This window comes from Henckelia pumila, chromosome 4 (genome assembly GCF_033568475.1).
Source record: "Henckelia pumila isolate YLH828 chromosome 4, ASM3356847v2, whole genome shotgun sequence".
NCBI lineage: Eukaryota > Viridiplantae > Streptophyta > Magnoliopsida > Lamiales > Gesneriaceae > Henckelia > Henckelia pumila.
Window position 1 is genome coordinate 8,803,019 of NC_133123.1, and position 20,998 is coordinate 8,824,016.

Consider the following 20,998-nt stretch of genomic DNA (forward strand, 5'->3'; position numbering starts at 1 on the left):
GGGCCGAGAGCCACCTTTAGGTAGGTTAGAAAATTTACAACCCAACCCATCTACTTGGTATGGTGGAACGGATCAATCTGATAGACTTAACTCATTTTGACAAATCTACTCAAAACCAACGATGCAAATTTGAATGTACACGTAATTTTATTATTGGTACAATCTTTTCTCAATATATATACATGATATCTAGTCTAACAAGTCAATAAGTAAGTTACATTTCATACTCATTCAACGGAGGAAAAATTCGACCCTACCTCATGGGTATTACCCCATGGGGTAGGTGACATCATTTTATTGATGCATATCATGTGGGAGGTCACCTACCCCATGAGGTAATAGCTATGGGATTGGGTCGAATCATCCCGCAACGGAGATCAGAGAAGAATATGGGTAGACAGTGTCATCCATTACTGAGAGGTGGAAGAAGAGAAACCAAATACACTCATGGCTTTCCGCCATCCGAAATGGAGGCACTCGCTAGTATCTGTGAAGTCCTCCTACCCCCACTTCATAATTCTCCACAACATCAATCAAATCCCGACATTCGATCTTTCTACGAATCCTCGGGCGCTCGATATCCAGTTCCCGACGAGGTAACAACCATAACTGATCGATCCAAGAACCTCTAAATTGGCACACACTGTGTTCTTGCATGAATTCCATCCAAAATGGATTTTCTTTTTGTTGTACTAATTCTTTCCTGCTTTTGTTTTTTGTGAAGGTGGCTGAGGATGTGCTGAAGAGGGGCTTTTGGGAAGCAAGAATATTGGTGAGATTGCTGTTGAAATTGCTTTCGACGAGGGTGGGGACATTGCTGGTCTGTGGTGTGGAGCTCTGTGTTTCAGCAAAGAATGGCCGTATCTGAACAAATTTTCAGAGATTTCTTTGGAGAAAAGAGAGAAAGTGTTGCAGAAATGGATGAAGCATTGGTTGCTGACTCCGATCAGGCTTGCGTTTGTATTCATCAAATTCATCTGTTTATATGCCTTGTTCACTCAGGTAATTGGATCTCTCAGCTTATTATATATATGTTTATTTCCCAAGATCTCTGCTGTGGTGTCATGTTATATCAAGAGAGTGTATACTACATCGAGAGTTTTCTGTGTGTTTGTATAAGATGTTCACGCGAATATCTCATAGTCACAATTTTTGTTTTACATTAAGACGTTGGCACGAACTATCTATCTTATACAAATAGTAAACAAGAAAAATTACTTTCGATGCAGCAGAGGAGCATAAGATTTCTTGTTGCCAAATTCCAAAGCATGAAAAAGTTGCTTTTTTCGCGTGAAAATATTACAAGTGTATCGTGTGAATACGAAGGGAAGTATTGTGAGTCAGTTGAATATTTAATTCACACACTGTCAGCACCATCGAATAAGGAGTAAGGACAAAGGCAGTTATAAGTTTATTAATGTCGCCATATAATAATGACAAAGATGTTATTAGTTTAGTTTCACTTTCTTTTTTTCGATCAGTTCGAATGTAGCACGACTGAGTATTGAAATGACATCAATAGAAATGATTAAAATTATCGAAATTTGAAAAATATGTTATTCTTGTTGAAATTTGATAATATAGAAGATTTAAATTACAATCACAAATAGATAAATATATAAGATTAAAAAATATATGATTTTCCCTATCAAGTATAGTTGGAAAGGGAAAGAACTGTGGATAACAATCACCGGGATGAAATCATTGATGAGGGGGTTCCTCAAAGAATTAATCAAAAATTATATTTAACTGAGAAAAAAAATGAAAATATTCACATTTTGAAATTAAGGAATTAATTAATAAACCTTGGTTAGTACGTAATTTAAATTTTTTATTTTCATTTTACATGATTCCTTAGTTTCTAGTTATTTCCTATAACGAATTTTATGTTACAATTTTAGTAGTGGCAGTACTAATTAAAACATTTATTATTTAACAAAAACTCATATGAAACGGTCTCAATGGTCATTTTTTTTAGACGGGTCTCTTATATGGGTTATCAATTAAAAAAGTATTACATTTTATGCCAAAAATATTACTTATTATTATAAATATGGTTAGGGTTGACCCGTCTCACGGATGAGACCGTCTCACAGGAGTGTTACTCTTATTATTTATATGTGTTAAAACAAAAATTCTTGTGAACCCGTCTCACGGATTAATTTTATTTTACGGATCCGACTCATGAAAAAATATTGTTTTTTTATACAAAAATTATTGTTTTTTCACTCTATATATGTGGATCCGGTCAAATTGTATAACGGATAAATATTTTCAAGCTCGTTTGACAATTTGTAGGCAAAAAAGGAATTTTTTTAATTAAAAAAAATGAAAGAAGAAGCCATGGTTGTCGGTTGATAGGCGATAGCAATAAGTGATAAGCCATTAGAAGCAACCAACTACCCGCTTTACATTAGTGGATTGAACTAATTTATCCATCGGACAAGTTTTCAAAATTAATGTTCTCGCCATAATAGCTAGTTAATGAAAATGACGTCTACCATTTTTGATCATTTATATTATCAAATTGTATTGTTGAATTTGTATATCTTTGTCTCTTTATGATTTTGAGCAATATATAAATTATCAAATTTCAGTTCTATTCATGTATCTTCCTATTTTTTTGTAATTTTAGTCATTTTTTATGTTAAGTTTCGATGTGTATATATCAGTGCTACACTACATTAAAAAAATTTATAGTGCAATAAAATTAAAATTGACAACATAAAAATGAAAATCATAAATAGAGACACTTATAGAAGCAAAAATGCAATATTACCCGTGGGAATTTGGAAAATTAGTCTATCTTTGTGGTTTCCTGCATTCCAAGCTCACATCCATATCTACATTCTTAGAAATTGGATTGTCCCACTGATTCCAAGCTCAACAAATATTTTGAAATTTGTACCTTAAAAAAAAAAAAAAAAGAACTAGTGATGAAATTCGATTTTTTTTTTTGTTTCATTTTATTTTTTTCCTTAAAAGGGTAAACGAATATGTTCATGCACATGTTCTGTTTTGTTATGGTGCAGCAATGGAGCCAGTAACTCTAAAAAGGTAGAAAAGCTAAAATATTAGAATGGATGTACATAAGAAATAATTTGACTGCTAGTTTCCTATTCTCCATGTCTAACTATATATCTATAAATAAATTCATAGGTTGGAGAAGATTCAAAGAATCCTGCATGGAAAGCTATGGACTATAATGTTGATATTGATGAAAACTCGAACATGTACCTAAGAACAGGCCTCTAGAGAAGGGAATTGTAGAAACCATTTGCGAAAAGGAGTCCACATTCGCAGATTCATTGAGAAAAAAGGCCTCAAGGTGACAGAAAACGGTATCCTCTACAAGATCCAATGGGATGTGGTACTTGTAACTATGGTTGCATAAGAGAAGACAAGAAAGGAACAGACACAACTTTGCTGGTTGATGCAGTGAACGGAGGTGCGGTGATCGTTGCAGGGTGCAAAGCAAAACGATTCATGCTCGAAAAGAACACTCGTGGATTAGGCTTGAGGCGGAAGAGGTGCTTGGGAGTTCTTGCTAAGAGTACTAATCCGGCCATCAAAAAGCACATACAAATAGAAGCCAAAGTCACTATATCTGCTTGTGTGACACCACCTTTGATGATTTCTAGTGGATTGAAAAATAGGCACATTGGTCGGAATCTCCACCTTCATCCGGTGCTACTGGCTTGGGGACACTTCCCTGAAACGAGTTCAGAATTCGAGGGAAAAGTTTACGAAGGAGGTATAATTACCTCAGTGCATAAAGTTGGGGAACACAAATCAAATCCTAGAGCAATTGTTGAATGTCCTATAATTGGACCTGGTGCATTTGCAGCATTATGCCCATGGGAATCAGGAATCTACGTGAAAAACCGGATCATAAAGTATGCAAGAACTGCTCATCTTCTCTCATTGATCAGAGACAGAGGAAGCGGTGAAGTTAAATCAGAGGGAAGATTAAGTCACAATCTCTCTAAACTGGATAAAGAGAACATTAAGATAGGACTGCGACGGTGTTTAAGAATTTTGATAGCCGCGGGAGCCGTGGAAGTAGGAACATATCAAAGTGATGGACAAAGGCTGAAATGAAAAGGCAATACCAAAGATGAAGTGAGCAAGTTTCTTGACACTGTCGTCGCCCCGGAAGGGCCAAAGTCTTTAGCAGACAAGTGGACTACATATTTTTCGGCTCATCAAATGGGAAGTTGCCGAATGGAAGTCAGGGAAAAGGAGGGTGCGGTGGATGAAAATGGAGAGAGTTGGGATGCATCAGGTCTTTTTGTTTGCGATTCTAGTGTTCTTCCGAGTTCTATCGGCATCAATCCTATGATCACCATTCAGTCTACTTCGTATTGCATATCAAACAAGATTGCTGAGATGCTGCAGAAACAGAGGTTTACATATGGTTGATTCATCATGTTGCCTATCGAGGCTATACAAAGGATCTTGTACTACATGCTGAATGCTATTATTTGAAATAAAACATATAATTCTATATTATATTTATATGTATATTTTTTCCTTTTAACATGAAAATGTCGCACTTTTCTCCAAGTTCTTAAACTGATCAAAAGAAATGGTTAGAGATTGATAACAGACATTAATGGCAAAGAAATTATCAAAACAAATTTTTGCATTGTCATTATAAACAATTTGCAACATTGAAATTTCGATGAACTCAGAATAAATTAGAGTCAAATAAAGGGTTGAATAGATTTAAATATTTTGTGCAGGATATACACTCATATGATCAAACTATGGTTAGCACTTTCCAAATGAAGATGGACACACTTGCAGCTTTGCCTGCTCCATCAGCTTTAGATGGAGACGCAACGCTCACTTCTTGGTTAATAGTGGTAGAATACTCGATCAAGTAAGTGATCAACGATTTTCGGATCCCTTGATGAATGGGGAATAGTCTTGAATGACCTTCCTGCCAGGTCTTTCGGATATGCCAGTAAAAGGTGCAGCCGGTGAAGTTCATCCATCAGAATCGGCCTCGCGAAAGGGTAAGGGAACTGTTTTCACAGCTCTGAATTTCCCAACATTGTTCAAATGCTCATTTTCCAGTCTATGAAATCAAATAACATAAAGTCAGTTTAAGCAAAATGCTCATTGGAGACCACATTTTCCCTCCAAATTTTTTTTGGAACATATACCTATAGTAGTTCCAATGTCCACGCCGAATGACCTCCAATGAAGCTAGGGAAAAATCGAGTAAATGTGACTTGAATACCCCAATATTGAAATGCATCACACTCTCCACCCATGCAACTCTTAGGACAAGATTTATGGCCTGAAAGTTGCATTTAGTGCATCAGAACAAACAAAAATTCAGAGACAACAACCTGACCATCTTAGCGACCAAAAAGGAACAAAAGAAAGATGAGCTTACAATTGACACATAGTAAACTCCTTTGTTCTTCAATATCAGGTCGTCTCTTAGCCACAGATTCTTGGATTTTGGATCAAAAAGGCCCCAATCTTTGATGAAATCCCAGTAGAGCTGATAAACCGTGGCCACGATCGAAGTCACCAATACTATTGCCATCCACAGATTTGATGGCTCCCTAGCATAAGTTAGCCTAGCCCCCGCTGCCACCATTGCCGAGACATACTTCCCAAGATTAGCCAAATGGTCTGAATTGGACTCATCAAACCATCTTCTTGCACACTAAAAAAATTACAAATTAGGCAAACAAGATATGAGAGCTACAGTGTTACATCATACATGTCTGACATCCCGAGTGGTTTGTAAGTTTAGGAGATTTTGGACTCAATAAACTTGTCTTTTGAATTTGATTCCTCTTTTGTACCTGGACTAATGTAATTACACCGAATTCCAGAGATGCAAATCCTGATTCTACCTTTGAGTTTAGAAGTGAAATGATAAGTTTATATTGCAAATTTTCTGCATGAAAAATAACACCACGACGGTAGCGTCTTACCTGCATTGCACGCCAGTAGTAAGGCGCGAAGGAAATAACATAAGCAAGCTCCCTATAAAGTTTGCCTGATTTACACGTTTCATACTGGTGTGTTTTGATGCTTCCAGCAAGAAAATAGCAGGCTGCTGATTCCATGTGTCTTAATAATGTAATCTATAAGATAAATTCAACATGTTACTTTCATTTATTCGGAGACTCGAAATGCTTAAAAATCATGTCTTAGCTATATTGTCAATCTGAAGATTACCTGACTAGTCAGTTGATCAGCCATGAAGAAATCTACCAACAAAACCTGCATGTTATATTTCATTTGCACGACATATGGAACAATATGTCACATATTTTGCAAGACATGAATAACAAGTATACTAAAAGATTGCATAATTTTTCTTACAATTACCTTATAAAATGGAGAGCAAACAATGTTTCTTATTACTCTGAGGAAGCAATAGCGGGTTGGGCGATAAAATATGTTAAATGGACACACCAAGAGGACGACGAAAAACTGAAACACACGAACAACATGATCAGATCAATGTGAATTAAGTCAAAAAAAGGCAACACATGTATCAGCATGAAATCTTGAAATAGTTCTTGCACTTATTTAATCTAGATTACTTATAAGCATGGACAGGTACTCGATCCAAAGTCATACTAAGTACTAACCAGTAACAGAATTCCGGGGATCATGTCGACGTGATGAGGAGGAAGACCAGTGGAGAGTAGGATGAGATGAATGATCAATGCTCCCACAACTGCTGTCATCAAACAAGTGCAGATGAGGAAAGCATCCCTATACTTGAGGGCGGTGCTCGGTTGAAATTCGAAGATGAAGTTGTAATTGATCCTCGTGTTCTTCCACATGAAGAGATTGCATCCGTACATGAACAAGTGCAAGCTTAGCAATGCAAACATGCTGCATGATAATTTACACATTTTCAGTTAGGCTTAGCATTTCTTTGCCAATTGATATTTTACTAGTATGGTTGACACTTGCAACGACTGTCACGTCTATTTTATATTTAAAAAAACATAAAAATAATTGCACTTTGATCCCGGATTCTTGGCACTCCATGATGGGGCATGGAGCTGAGAAAATTCCAGGTCTTTTGTTTTTTTTAAAAAAAAATAATATTAAAAAAAATATTATAAATATATAGTTTTTAACTCGTTCGGACAATCACCTATTCTCGTCAACGCCTAGGTCGTCTTAGAATTTTAGATTGTGTTTGGATTGGGTCATTTGAAATTAGAATTTTAGATTGTGATTGGGTCATTTGAATTGAAATCTGAAATATATTTTTATTGTTTAATAACTTAAACAAGAGAAATTCAAAATCTTCTCCCTGACTTCAAATCTTTGAAATATTTCAGTCATTTGATTTTTTATATGCATAATTATAGTGTAAATAAATATATAGAAGATGAATTTGAGTTTATTTAGTTTTAGTTATTTAACCATGAAAATAAATTTGAAATCATGGGTATATTTACAAACTCCAGGTGAGAAATTACATTTTAGAAATTTATATGTACATTGAGACAACAAAAAAATCACTATAAGTTCATAAAGTTCAATACTATAAACATTTCTTATTTTTTTTTGAAAAATTGCACTTTCGATAATGTATGCTTAATTTGCTTCATTGAGATTTTGGTCATCTATGTTATCAAATTTCAATCTCACACATTTTACCTTTCAATTAACAATTTAGTCATTTTTCATTTGGAGTGCTGATGTGACACTACTTACGTGTACTTCGTATATATGCCACATTAGCTCCATGTTGAAAAAAAAAATATTAAAATCAACCAAAAACTATAAAGGTAACAAACTATGATTGAAATTTGACAACAATAAAAGTCGGAGTCACAAAAGGTCAAATATACCGGACCAAAAATACAATTTTAATTATTTTTTATCGTATAATACCTTATTAGGGCTAATTGCACCACATTCCTTGTGAAAAAAGTCTAAGAGACATAAAATTTTTTAAAAAATATTAGTAAGCTAATACATCTTTCATTTTTAATAAATCAAACATATTTCACTCACGCATTACAAAAATTCAGGCACATTTACCCTCTTTGAAACAAGTTTTATGTACAATATATTAATTTTAGATAGCATAGTTTTAGCTTTTTTTTTTTTTTTTTTTTTTTTTACTTTTTGGCGATGAATGTTGATACAATTAGCCCGACCCGGTATTCTAAAATGATGATATGGTGACTGCTTAACAACCACAACAGAAATGAAAATAAAGCATACCATAAACATATATATAAAGAAATATAGTAAGGAAAAGAGGTTAATGTGACGCAAAGTTTTGTTAATTTACCTGAAAATAGGGTATACGGTTTCCATGTAAACAGGGGAGAACACGCCGCTTAGATGTGCCAATATTGCGTATACACTGAATAATGTTACAAAACAACCTGTAAATAAACCTGCAGCAAATTTACAAGCATTCAAAAAATTACGTACTCGTAACATTGAGATGGATATATAAATATGATAATAATTTTATGAATTATGTTACATGTACACACCTGATTACACGTACGGTTACATGTTACTTTTGAAATTACAAATTATTTCATACGCACTAATCGAAACATTTCTTCATTAAGATATTTTTGTAACTTCAAAGTTAATGTTTAATCAAGTGCGTTACCGAATATGTACATATAGTATTTTTCATTTATTAATTCTTACCGACGAAAAATGTAACCATGTGAGATTCAGTGTTTTGTTGGGGTCTCAAGAACTTCATGGCCTTTTTCCTGTCACTGTTTGTAAAGTGATGCGTGAACAAGGTCTCCACCTCGTCCATTAATCTCACAACCTTTTTCAAAAAAATAAAATAAAATAATAAATAAATTATTAATAATAAATAATAAGTTATGCCACAACAAGAGTTATATTCAGAAGAAAGGGTAATTGTAGTATATACGTATCCCTATATCTCATCAATTTAAAAATTAACAATTAAAATTATTTACAAGGACTACGTACAGTAGATTTTTACAGCAATTTTGTTTAACCAATATTTTTCAAAACGAGAATAAATACAAAGGAGAATTAGTCCCATCACTTCATATTCTTGTATCTAGCATTATAATTAATTTCACATTCTTCCAAATGACTTTATACATCTCCAATTCTTCTCTTAAGTACAAGTCTTTGAATCAAATCACAATTAATTAACATTTTGTTCATTCAACATTTTGAGACTGTGCGTACACACAGGGACGGACCATCTATAGGGGCTAGGCTGGGCTCCAGCACAGTCTAGCCCCTATCTAAATAGCTCATATATATATATATTATCTTGGGCTTCAGTTTAATATTTTATGAGCCCAGCCTAGCCTCAATCTAAATAACCCATATATATATTATCCGGTGCTTCAATTTAATATTTTATACATATGAACTATATGATTATTTTAATGGATCTCAATATAATTTAATCCAGCCCACATTGTTTATATTTTGGTCTTCAGTTTAAGATTTTTCAATACGGTCTCAATATGTTTTATTTTATATTAGTTACATGGTGGCAAATTTAATGTTATTTAATTATTCTAATGTGAATACATATCAAGTACTAAATTAATTATTTATTCACAATATACTTTGATGGATTTTAAATAAATAAAATAGACAAATATTCATATACATGTTTCGAACAATGGATCAACTATAATAATATATAAAATGAAAATTATACTCTATATTATGAAAATCTTATTTTTTGTTACTAATTTTTTTCAAGTAAAATTAGCCCCCCCAAAGTTAAATTTCTGGTTACGTCCATGCGTACACATGAATATTTATGTTTGAACCAAATAAATTTAATGTTGGCATTAGTACCAAACCTAAGCCTATTAAACTAGAATCTAAATCTTAATTAGACCACGATTTCAGGAAATTCCGTAGGCTAATTACAAGTCTTAATTAGGATAAGTTAGATCCTACTATATAAGCACTGCCTTGAGGTAGATTTAACGGTATACATTTATCAATAAATGTGGGGTCCATTATTTTTTAGTGGACCCCGCATATATTGATAAATGAGAATCCTTAAATCTATCATAGGGTAATGCTTGTATAGGTAGGTTAAAATGAACCCTTAATTAGATATGATGATGTCCATAATTAAATTTATAGAAATAAAAAGTACACGTGTTTGTTATGGGAAAACAAAAAGTTTGTTAGAAATTCAGACGGAATGGGGAGGTAGATTATTGAATAGGATATTGTGAATTCAATAACTCAGTTCTCCAGTAATTTTTATTAACTTAAATTGGTATGAAAACAGACTAACTACTAATTATTTCAAAATATAAAGGAGTTCAAATCATCAATTAATTAAAGTAAGCACAATATTTGAATAAGTGGTAATTACTTGTATCAAATGATTTTATTATGTAAATTATAGCATGTTATGTTACCTTATCTGAACTAATGAAATGCGCCCTTTTCACTACTTTTAGGTAACTTGCTGAAGCTTGCTGGTTTGACACCTGTTGATGAAAATACCAATTAATTAAAATTCCAAAATATTTATAAAAAAATGGAAATTACATGTAATGATATGATGATATCCCACTTAATTCAAGATATCTCCATAAGTAGCATAATTTTCCAAAATAATTGTGGTAAAGGCTCGAACTGAAGAATGACATCAATTAACTTCTCTAAATGATTTCCATTTCAATCTATTGAGACTTTTCAAATATTTCATATTATTATATTAATATTAATAGATTTTTGATTCCTTGCCTTGTCAAATTTCTTGAGTATTTTCGTGAAGGCCACCATATTCAACGAACTGCCAAAAATAAACACAAATTTTAGATACAAAGAATAAGCACAATTTTTTAACTACCAAATCTCTTATTTGAAATGATGATATCGATGTTCTAAGTTCTAACTATATAGCATGTATGTGTATGCAAAAGAAACATTCTTTTGGTGAACACAAATAAATTATATTACTCGACTCTAGCTCACAATATATATATACTCAACGAACAACTATTTCGTATTCGTCGCTGTTGTACGAGAATAATCGACTCGAATGATCAGATTAGTATACGTACTATAGCTCCAAAAATTCAATCATATTGACATAATATTGTGATGTGGACTAAGATATTTCAAACTATGATTAGAACTGAAACATCAGGAGATTTATATATAGTTAATTAATCGTTTATGTAAACTTTCATGAGAATCTTTCTTCTTATTTTCTCATGTTTATTACGTTCAACACTTGTTTGTTTAGCATGGAAGTTGAAGCCACAAGGACATTTTTCATACCTAACTAAGTTTGTTTTATTTGAGTGTGAAAGATCATGTGACATTACCAAATAATTAAGTCGATTATAATTAGTCGACACGTTATGTACGTTTCAACTTATGTGTTATTTAATTCAAAATATTTGAGAAACATTAATTTCTTTCATATTTAAATTATTAAAGTTGAGTTGAGAATGCACAAATATTGGGATGCATTTACCTTTTTATCCCTGATCAAATTAAAGCTATATTTATATTTTATAGCATAATAATTGTGAAATAAAGTTAAAAGGTTAGTGAGAATTAACCTGTATTTTTTAAGCAAGCCGAGGCCTTTGTATAATTCCACAAATGCCCCTCGTATCATCTTTTCAGCGCATTGTATCTTCTTTCTGTTTATGTACTCTCCTCCTTCCTTCTTAGGGTTGTTCACCAGATCCTCCAACAGCATAGACGTCACGGCGGCTATCGTTCGGGTCGGTGTCGTGGCCGGAATGTCGATCCTCGTCCTCATCTTCGGCTTCCCGTTTTTCGACTTCGATCGTGTCGCCGAGTTTACGAAATTAATGCCATTTTTCTCCAACGTTTCGATGACATCATCTGTTTGTGAATCGGTTGGACTAGCAAAACACTCGCTATGGCTTTCTGCATCATGAAGACAAAAAGATGATGTGAGGAACTAATTAATATACTAAAATTAAGGGGGGTGTGATGTATACTTTGTTTTTGTATCATAATAATAAATATTGTGATCGGTGAAGTTAATAAATTTCCATTTATTTTAAATGACTTTGTATCTTCTGCTACACTACCGAACATTTGTTGCATTTAGAGTTTCAAATTAAATAAGTTTTCTAATTTCTTATATAACATCCACAAATAATATTTCTGGAAAAAAAATGTTTTTTTTTTACATTAATGTATTTCAAATAAATTCTTTTTTTTTTGGCCGACAACTCACATCTGCTATCTGTCGGGTGATCATCGGGCGTAACATGTACAATAGCATGATTATTTAAACCCGCGCTATTAATATTTAATTATAAATTTATTTTAACTTCATCAAATTTCGGTAATAGCTCAAAACTTTTATTTACAATATCTACCGCTAAATCAACATCTTAATTTAATAAGGAGTTATAAATTGTGTAATTATGATAGAAGAAGTGAAGAACCATATATGGGACCTGGGTAATTGAGGAATGATATATCAAGATGTCAACTTAAAATATTGATCTAGCATGCTTTTATTTCATTGATTTGTAGCCCTTGATTTTTGTACTAGGTAGTGTCGTGTGGGAAATTTATATTAGTAATTAAATTTAAATTTATTGATCTTTATGATTAAAAGTTGACAGGATTAAAAATCGATATGGTCATTTGTCTCAACCAGGGTTGCAATCGAGCCGATCTGCATACTACTCGAGCTCGAGCTCGAGCTCGAGTAGCATCTTACTCGAGTTCGAGCTCGACTTATATTTAACTACTCGAGCTCGAGTTCGATCGAGTAGTAAATTTTGTGCTCGAGCTCGAGCTCATTTATAGTTTGAGTACTCGAGCTCGAGCTTGAAAATTATATATATATATATATATATGAATACTTAAATAAATATAATATTATATATATTATATTTATATATATTTATATTATATTTTATATATGTGTGTCTTATCGAGTAGCTCGCGAGTTACTCGAGCACATAGAATTAAAGCTCGAGCTCGGTCAAATCAAGCTCGAGTCGAGCTTTGACCGAGCTACTCACGAGCTGCTCACGAGTAGCTCGGCTAGTTTGCACCCCTAGTCTCAACTTCTATCTTCAAAAGCATTTATTGTTAGGGCTAATTGCATTAATTTTTCATGTGAGTCTAAATGAGATAAAAACCCCTAACAAATATAGTAGGCTAGCTAGCTAATGCATCTTTTATTTTTTAAAAAAATCTAGTACATTTCATCCCTATTTCATAAAAACTCAGGCGCGTTTATCCCCTCTGATTGGGGTTTTACTTAATTTTTGAAAAGAGTCTAACATACTATTAATTAATTTTATACAAGGAGATTTCTTTTTTCTTTTTTTAACAAATTAAGAGTGTTAATATAATCCCTTCATTGTTATTTATAGACAAGCTGTCCTGCTTTCGAGCTCCACTAGCTTGATCAAATCATAACATGTAGCTGGTGTTTGAGCTAGCAAGTTTGGATTAATTCATCAACTTGTTTGTAATCTTTATATATATAATTTTTTTAATCATTTTCTTATTTTTAATAGCATGATCAATTGTTATGACCGCGCTCAGGTCGCACAAGCGTGACTGCACAATAGACTCTTAAAACAACTAGTTCGCATCTATCATCGTTTTATGAAATAATCAACCAAAGTTACTATAAGAATCTATCATAAGTTATTATAAGTCAGTTCAAATCTTTATTTTATTTTTTTTTCGCATGGTACAAAAGTATCACAAGAAGTCTAGTCGATTTACTCAAGCTGGCTTATGATGAATTTCATGAGCCTAATTGACTAAACTCGTTAAATTCCCTCCCACACACTAGCCCATATATAGGGTGGGGGGCTCGTACATGCGAGCTTGTACCGTGCACAATGAGCTCATAAATGTGCTTCTTGAGTTTATTGACTAAAGTACTCACTCTCATCACTCCCCGAGAAGTGAGACTATGCATAAGGAGCTTTAGTAGGAACTATTATGCATTCATTCTCGTTTGGATAATGATTGATTCAAGTTGATAGAAAAATAAATTACAGAAAACACAACTCACCGGAAAAATCGGAATTTAGATCGGAGGAGTTAGACCGAGAAAAACGTTTTGAGGTCATAAGGTTGGCGGCGACATTTTTCCGGCGCCATTCGTTGAGAACTCGCTTGAGGTCTAGTAATATTTGAAGTTGCTTGTTCAAAATCTCTCCCCTTTCAAGGAATTCGCTTTCTCTGGTCTTGTAAAATTGGTTCACTTTGTTAAGCTCGTCGTCCAACATCTCAAAGAACATCTTAACCTATAGAATGAGACAACCAAATTAAACTCTAGTATTGGACGTACACCACTTATGCAATTAGGTAAGACTCAATTCACAATGCAATATAATTTTATGCAAATTTTGCAAGACACATTAATTTTATTTTTTTATGACATGAGAACCCGCAACCACTATCTTTGATGAGCATTATGTAAACTCCAGGTTAATTCTACTCAGATACATTAATCCATGCTAGTTAGGTAAATACTCATTTGAACTATCACACCTTTATTTGAGAAGGTTTCCTTTTCTTTGCTCGCCGTGCCATATTAGACATATTCGTTTTTATACTTTTTGCACGTGTTTTTTTTTTTCTGAAATAAAATACTGTTTTATTTATATCTCTCCCTATATGTATACGCACCCTAGAGATCAAAAAATATATATATATATATATATATATATATATATATATATATATGGATTTTCAGCTGTCCAACCATGTTTTCTCACTTGGTCCGCGATCACGTAGTGGGTTTTAGTGATGCAAAAAAAAAAACAAAAACGTTTTAGTGGTCGCGGACCAAGTGGAAAAACATGGTTGGACAGCTGAAAATTTATATATATATATATATAAATTATAAAGAATCTTCCCCTTAGACACTATCTTTTGTTTTGTCAAAATTGCTCTTACGTGATATAGATTAATACACTTTTTTTAATTTCGATATTTCAAATTGCATATTAGTCCCTGATAATTTTTACAACTATAATATTTCTTTTATTTGAATATAAATCAAATTAATTACAAAAATATTACACAAGCACGTAACGCGTGCACCAATACACTAGTATATATAATATATGTGTGTGTGGGTGTGTGTTTATATCTCAAAATATTCAGATATTTTTTTTCCAAACGAATTAGATATAAATATATATAAAGTTTGAAAAGATTTTTTTCGATTTAAATATTATCTCGGTTTTATTATAAAAATTCGGGCGAAACGCAAAATACAACAGAATTTATACAGACCTTTATGTATGATGATTAAAAAAATTTAGAATAAAAAAATTAATAATAATAACCAACTAAATATAATGGAGCTAGGTAGCGAAATAAAGTCGTAAAAATTTAAATTAAATATAAAAATGGGGTTTTAATTTGCATTACCTCGTCTTCTTGAGAGAAAAGCTGAACAAGCTCAGTTTCATAAACTTCAACATCCTCCTCCTCTCCGTCTTCTCCAACGCTAATTTTACTTTTTACCTGCAAACCAAAAAAATAATAGTATTATTTAATTATGATAATTTTTCTTCCTTTTTTAGTTATTTATTTATAAAATATATATATATATATATATATATATTTGAGGTAGTTAAATTGTCTATCTAGTTCACGATTCTTTCGTGATACATGGTGACAGCAAACCAACTTCGTGCTTTAGCAAAATTTATGAATTGAAAATACAAGAAACCGAAAAATAATATAGAAAGAGCAAAACAACCAAAAGTTTGATCAATTTATAAGATCACAAGCAACATAATTTCTTGAAAATAATTTAACAAAGTAAAAAAAAATGATCTAGGAGCAGAATCCCACTGGCCTCATGAAATTAATTAGAAAAACAATTGTGTGTGTTTATTTATTTAAATTACAAAATTTCCCCGATGGTTATTTTACTTACTTATCACGTGAATGGTTTGTTTCTTAAAAAAAATGTTAATTTTTTCCCAATAAAATATCAAAATTTCTTGAAATAAGCAAAAATGGATGAAAAGAAATAAATACCATTGCCACAAAATCTTAACTTTGTCCCAATAAAATATTAATAAACTTTCTTGAAATAAGGGGGAAAAAACCGAAATGAAAAAGAAATACCATTTCCGTAGCCATCATCGATACGGTGATATATTAATTTATTGCCTTGTTTTCTATTTTAAGGGAAAAGTCACAATTTTATCTCTCTTTTTTTAATTTTTTAAAAAAAAAAGAAAGAAAAGAAAGAAATACATTGCATACGTGTTTGCGAAGTTCATCAAATATTCACATTCTGCCACCTTTTTTTCACCAGCGCTTACCAAACAAACTATTATATTTGCACAAATTGGATACCAATACGAAATGTTTATGTATATCAATATCATTACAAATGATGAACACACAATTAATCCCGCAACCCGAATTTGTTTACTGTCATCATCAATATTATAACACATAATATAGATATGTATATAATATTTTCATGTGATATATGGATGGATAGCATCATTAATTTTCACCTGGATAATCTGGGGGTCCTCTTCTTGGTTCTTCATCCATCCGGAGACTTTGTTCATTAAAATCCGAACAGGGTCGAAAATGGAGGCCCCGTAGTCGTAGCTGATATGCGGAACATGTCTTGGTTTTCTTGCCAACATAATCTTTTTGACATGTTTCTTCAATTGCCAATAGTTTACAAATGCATCTTTCCATTCCGGGATGAGTTGTGCCTCAAGTTCTTTGGAGAATTTTACCATATTATATTGTTTGTTTTTTATGAGAAGAAGGAGGGGGAGAAAAGAGAGCTTATTGGCATGAAAGTGGGATTTGAGCTAGGTTTATATATATATATATATAAAGAGAAGTGGAAAAAACACACACGAGAACAATTAGATAGTACTGCTTTAAATTTTACGTCTCTCTCATTTGATAATGGTCAGACTTGACTATTGTCCATTTTCTTTTTTGCTTTAGTGTGCGCGGGATAATATATATATAATGACCAAGGTTTTAATTTGTTTATAATTATATTAAATTAATGAGCAAGCCTATTCTCCATTAGGAGTCATTGATCTCCTCGCATCTCAATTATGTATATCACGGTGAATTTCTCACGTTTTAATATAAGATGGCATCATGTGTTGATGATCTAATGGTTTAGAACTTTAGATGTGACAACATGATATGAAGTGAAGAGTTTATGTCGGTGCCCATGTGCTGCATCCAACGACTCTTTTTATTTACATTTCAGATGTTCACATGAACATCTTAAATGGAAAAAAAAAAAAAAAAAAAAAAAAAGGGTTGTTGGATCCCCACATAAGTAACTCATGTGGTAGCATACACTCTCCCGATATGAAAAAAATGCTACAAAATTAGGATTAAAAAAAAAGGAAGAAAACTCCTTAATTAGTTTTCTTATGGGCATGACTATTGACTAGATGTTTACGTAATCACCAGAGCACATTTTCGGGCAAAGAATGGAAACCTTAAGGTGTTGGGACTTGGGGCATTCATCCTGATTTAATTTGTCATATGCTATTTGACGCTAATTAAATGTGGCGCAAGGTCTCGCTATTTTGTGGTCCTGTGACCATGAAAATTATACCATGATTTTTATTTTTATTTTTTGAAAATCATTATACCATGATTTTAGTTGAACATCTAAGTATATATTATACAGTACTTAAGGAACATTTCCTGAAACATTTGAAATAATAATCAAATTGCAATGAGAAGAATGTTATGAACCATAACGGCGAGTTAAGACTTTTTCCGAAATCGGGACTGAAAAGTGAATTTCATCCATATTATTACAGACACGGAGCGTGGGGGTGGCCGTTGGTGGCCACGGTCTCGTTAAAAAGGCTATATCTCCCTCTTTACCGAGCTTTTGGAATAGACTTAGGTTAAAATCTATTATTTTAATATGGTATTGGAGTCGGGCTATACATACAACTCTCAAAAACTTAATTCATCTTACGTGGAACATCTAACACACTCACTCCTGCTTGTAAATTTGATTTCAATGTCAATAGGAATTAGTAAGATTATTTTATGTGAGTTTTCTTAGTTCTATAATAGTTCTCGTTCATCAATTGATTAAAATATTTTCTACTTGAATTGCAGTATTCAATTTGACAGTGACATATTAATATTTTTTTAAAAAAAGATTTTTCAAGGCTTTTCTTTAGCTTTTTTTTTTTTCAATTGGAATACGTGAATGAAAAATTGAATTTGTAAAGTATTTTTTTTATTTATTATTTGAATGATATTGTATCAGCGCGTTTCATATATATGATTTTTTTTATATTGTTTTTTGGACATAAAAATTGATTCTTATTTCAAGAACGTTGTTTTTATGATAATGTTGGTTTTTGGAAAATTTTTATGATATAGCATTGGTGTTTTGACACTAATATTTATTATGAGTACATTTTTAAAAAAAATTTACAATCATTTTTCTAAAAAAATTTACCACCCCTCGTAAAAATATCTTGCTCAGTACGTTTATATAAATCATCGGCAATGATAGGTTTAATTATTGATGATTGTAAAAGACTAGTGACAGATGTTTCAGTCTCTAAGTTTGCTTTTATGCATCGATCAGCGAATCAAGCTGCTCATACTTTTGCTAGGGGAGCTATTTCTATGTCTGGTCTGATAGGATGAGTCTCTCCTAATCCTATTTTCTTATTTGATGTTATTGTTCGTGATTTGGTTTGATATAATATTTTAGTTTGCTTAAAAAAATCATCGGCAATGAGGTAAAACGCATGTATATCAATGTGGGTAAGTGACGTTATAAATTAGTACATATCAACGAGTCTTGATTGGCATGTGTATTCGAGTTAATTACACGTGTAAAATGTTATGTCATTATATTTACATTTGATACATATGTGTATATGTATTTAAAAATTTTGATGTTAATTTAAAAATGATTTTTATAAGATTTCTTTATAGTTAATTATGATTATTATTTACGTATTATTTAAGTATGATAGTTTATATTATTAAGTTCAATATTTTTTATATAAATTTTTATGTTAGAAGTGATATGATAATTATTAGAAACTCAAACAGTCAAAAGTATAAGGAATAAAGGAAAGGTAAATAAATAATTTAGTAATTTTATAAAATTGATTAAATACGATAGTTATAAGTGACCTATAAATTTACTCGGTGGTCCTAATTAATTGAAGCGTGAGGGAGCCAAGGGTACTCGTTCTAAAACTAAATAAATACAATTTTTTATGTTGTTGATTATATCATGATATAATGAATATATATGATGGGAGATTTTTAATTAGTATTTTTATATTATCGTATAATATATAGATATATACACACACACACACATAATTTGTGATGGATGACTTGGTGTGTGATCGCCTCGGATTCCACTAAAATCTCCAGAATGGAATCATTCTTTGGCTAAAGCACTCTCAGCGGAGTATATTCCTAATTAAGAAACTTAAAAAGGGTAGCGAGAATTGGAGCCATTTATTCCATCAAAAAAAAAAATTTGGAGCCTTTTCACGTGACATAATAATAATAATGTTCATTAACATTATCTGTTGAATAAAGTCGGGACCCGTCCCATAACTTTCTTACCCAATTTTCGTCCCGAAAATAATCGAATTTTTTTTTTCTCTCGATCTCTTACCCGAAACATTTCACGACCCGAATATTTGGGATCTCGAACACTCGGGATCCCTCGGATAGGGGAAAAAATTCCAAAATTATTTTTCACGTTCAATATTTCATTCAAAGAAAATGATTGTTTTATTAAAAAATTATTTAAAAAATATATTTCTGAAAAAATTAATAATATTAAAATATTTCGAATAATACTTTAAGGTTTTATTAAGAGAAGTAGTGCATCGGATAATTATAAATAAAATATTCGTATATAAATTACTAGCTAAATTTTGTTAAATAGATTTACAAATTGCATATCTGGTTCAACATATTTTTTCTAATTATATATTTATAAATATTAATTAATTAAACTATTAATTTAATTTTTTTGCTAAATACACAAAAATAAAATTTTATTTCGTGATTCTACCATTCGATTGTTCCAAAAATAAATAATTATGCTAATTAAGTCTAGAATTACTTGTAATATGGGTTTAAGCCCAATAATATTTAGTTCAATCTATTGATAAAATTATTAATAAAATATATTATAATATTATTTCGGATCGGGAATCCCAACTTCCCGATTTCTCTCCCGATATTATTAATCGAGATGGAAAAAATCTCGAAAATTGTTGTCGAAAAGATGTCGGGTTGAGATTTTATCAGGATGAGAATGAGATAGAACTCGAAAAGGATCGGTATTTCAGAAATTTTTGTCACCATAATTCACGTGATTGAACTTAGACTAGCTACTGGATACAATTTTTTTAAAAAAAAAATTAGAACAATAGATATCGTTAATCTTGAACCAATAAGTCATGAATTACAATGTAATGAACTCGATCAGGAATATAATCACTCCATTCAAAGTCTGAATATAAAAAGAGTGTTTTACGAGCTAGTTGATGCGCTGGTTGGTTAGCTTTTCTTCTCATATGGTGGTGAATCGACTTGAAGGAATTAGAATCCGACGTAGATCGAATTGTTATCCAAGATGTTAAACTTGAAAACATTAATATAACAAATCCAGTACAATAAGAGTAAACAATAAAGCGAACGAGAAATAGTAAGAAAATTGTAAAGCAAACCGAGGTCTGTAGCTAAATATAATTTTCTTAAAAATGCTTCGTCGTCTCCACAAGGTGCTTGAGGATCGACATATACAGACATCTGTTTTTCAGGATACAGCAGTTGAACCAGTAGCAAACTAAGCACAAATTCAATATTTCGGCGAACTCAAATCGTACCTTCACTTTATCACCAAAACTTAACGGAGATCAAATGAGAAGCTAACAATATGAAATGCAAGAGAATACTTGAATGAGATCTTGAATATCTTTTTGTGTCTGTA

At 31.9% G+C, this 20,998-nt stretch overlaps 1 protein-coding gene and 2 pseudogenes across 1 annotated transcript; 2 read left to right on the forward strand and 1 right to left on the reverse strand.

Annotated features, from left to right (window-relative positions):
- Positions 1 to 377: 377 nt before the first annotated feature.
- Positions 378 to 3,374, forward strand: LOC140865931 (long-chain-alcohol oxidase FAO1-like; annotated as a pseudogene).
- LOC140860452 (long-chain-alcohol oxidase FAO1-like) lies at positions 3,361 to 4,422 on the forward strand (annotated as a pseudogene).
- A 242-nt stretch (positions 4,423 to 4,664) lies between these two features.
- LOC140863029 (phosphate transporter PHO1) lies at positions 4,665 to 16,858 on the reverse strand. The gene is made up of 15 exons (XM_073266125.1): positions 16,521 to 16,858; positions 15,412 to 15,507; positions 14,042 to 14,276; positions 11,574 to 11,910; positions 10,747 to 10,795; positions 10,416 to 10,487; positions 8,677 to 8,806; positions 8,300 to 8,408; positions 6,627 to 6,876; positions 6,361 to 6,465; positions 6,208 to 6,252; positions 5,961 to 6,113; positions 5,408 to 5,686; positions 5,172 to 5,308; positions 4,665 to 5,083 (listed from the first exon to the last, which is right to left on the reverse strand). The coding sequence occupies exons 1-15, from the start codon at positions 16,755 to 16,757 to the stop codon at positions 4,993 to 4,995; spliced, it is 2,325 nt and encodes a 774-aa protein (XP_073122226.1). The 5' UTR covers positions 16,758 to 16,858; the 3' UTR covers positions 4,665 to 4,992.
- Positions 16,859 to 20,998: the final 4,140 nt, after the last annotated feature.

Excerpts from the sequence above, each read along its gene's own strand:
- LOC140863029 (XM_073266125.1), bottom strand. The coding sequence starts at position 16,757 with ATGGTAAAATTCTCCAAAGAACTTGAGGCACAACTCATCCCGGAATGG. Across the intron at positions 6,877-8,299 it reads ACCGTATACCCTATTTTCAG|CATGTTTGCATTGCTAAGCT; the intron begins GTAAATTAACAA and ends ATTATCATGCAG. Across the intron at positions 6,114-6,207 it reads CTGATCAACTGACTAGTCAG|ATTACATTATTAAGACACAT; the intron begins GTAATCTTCAGA and ends TTTATCTTATAG.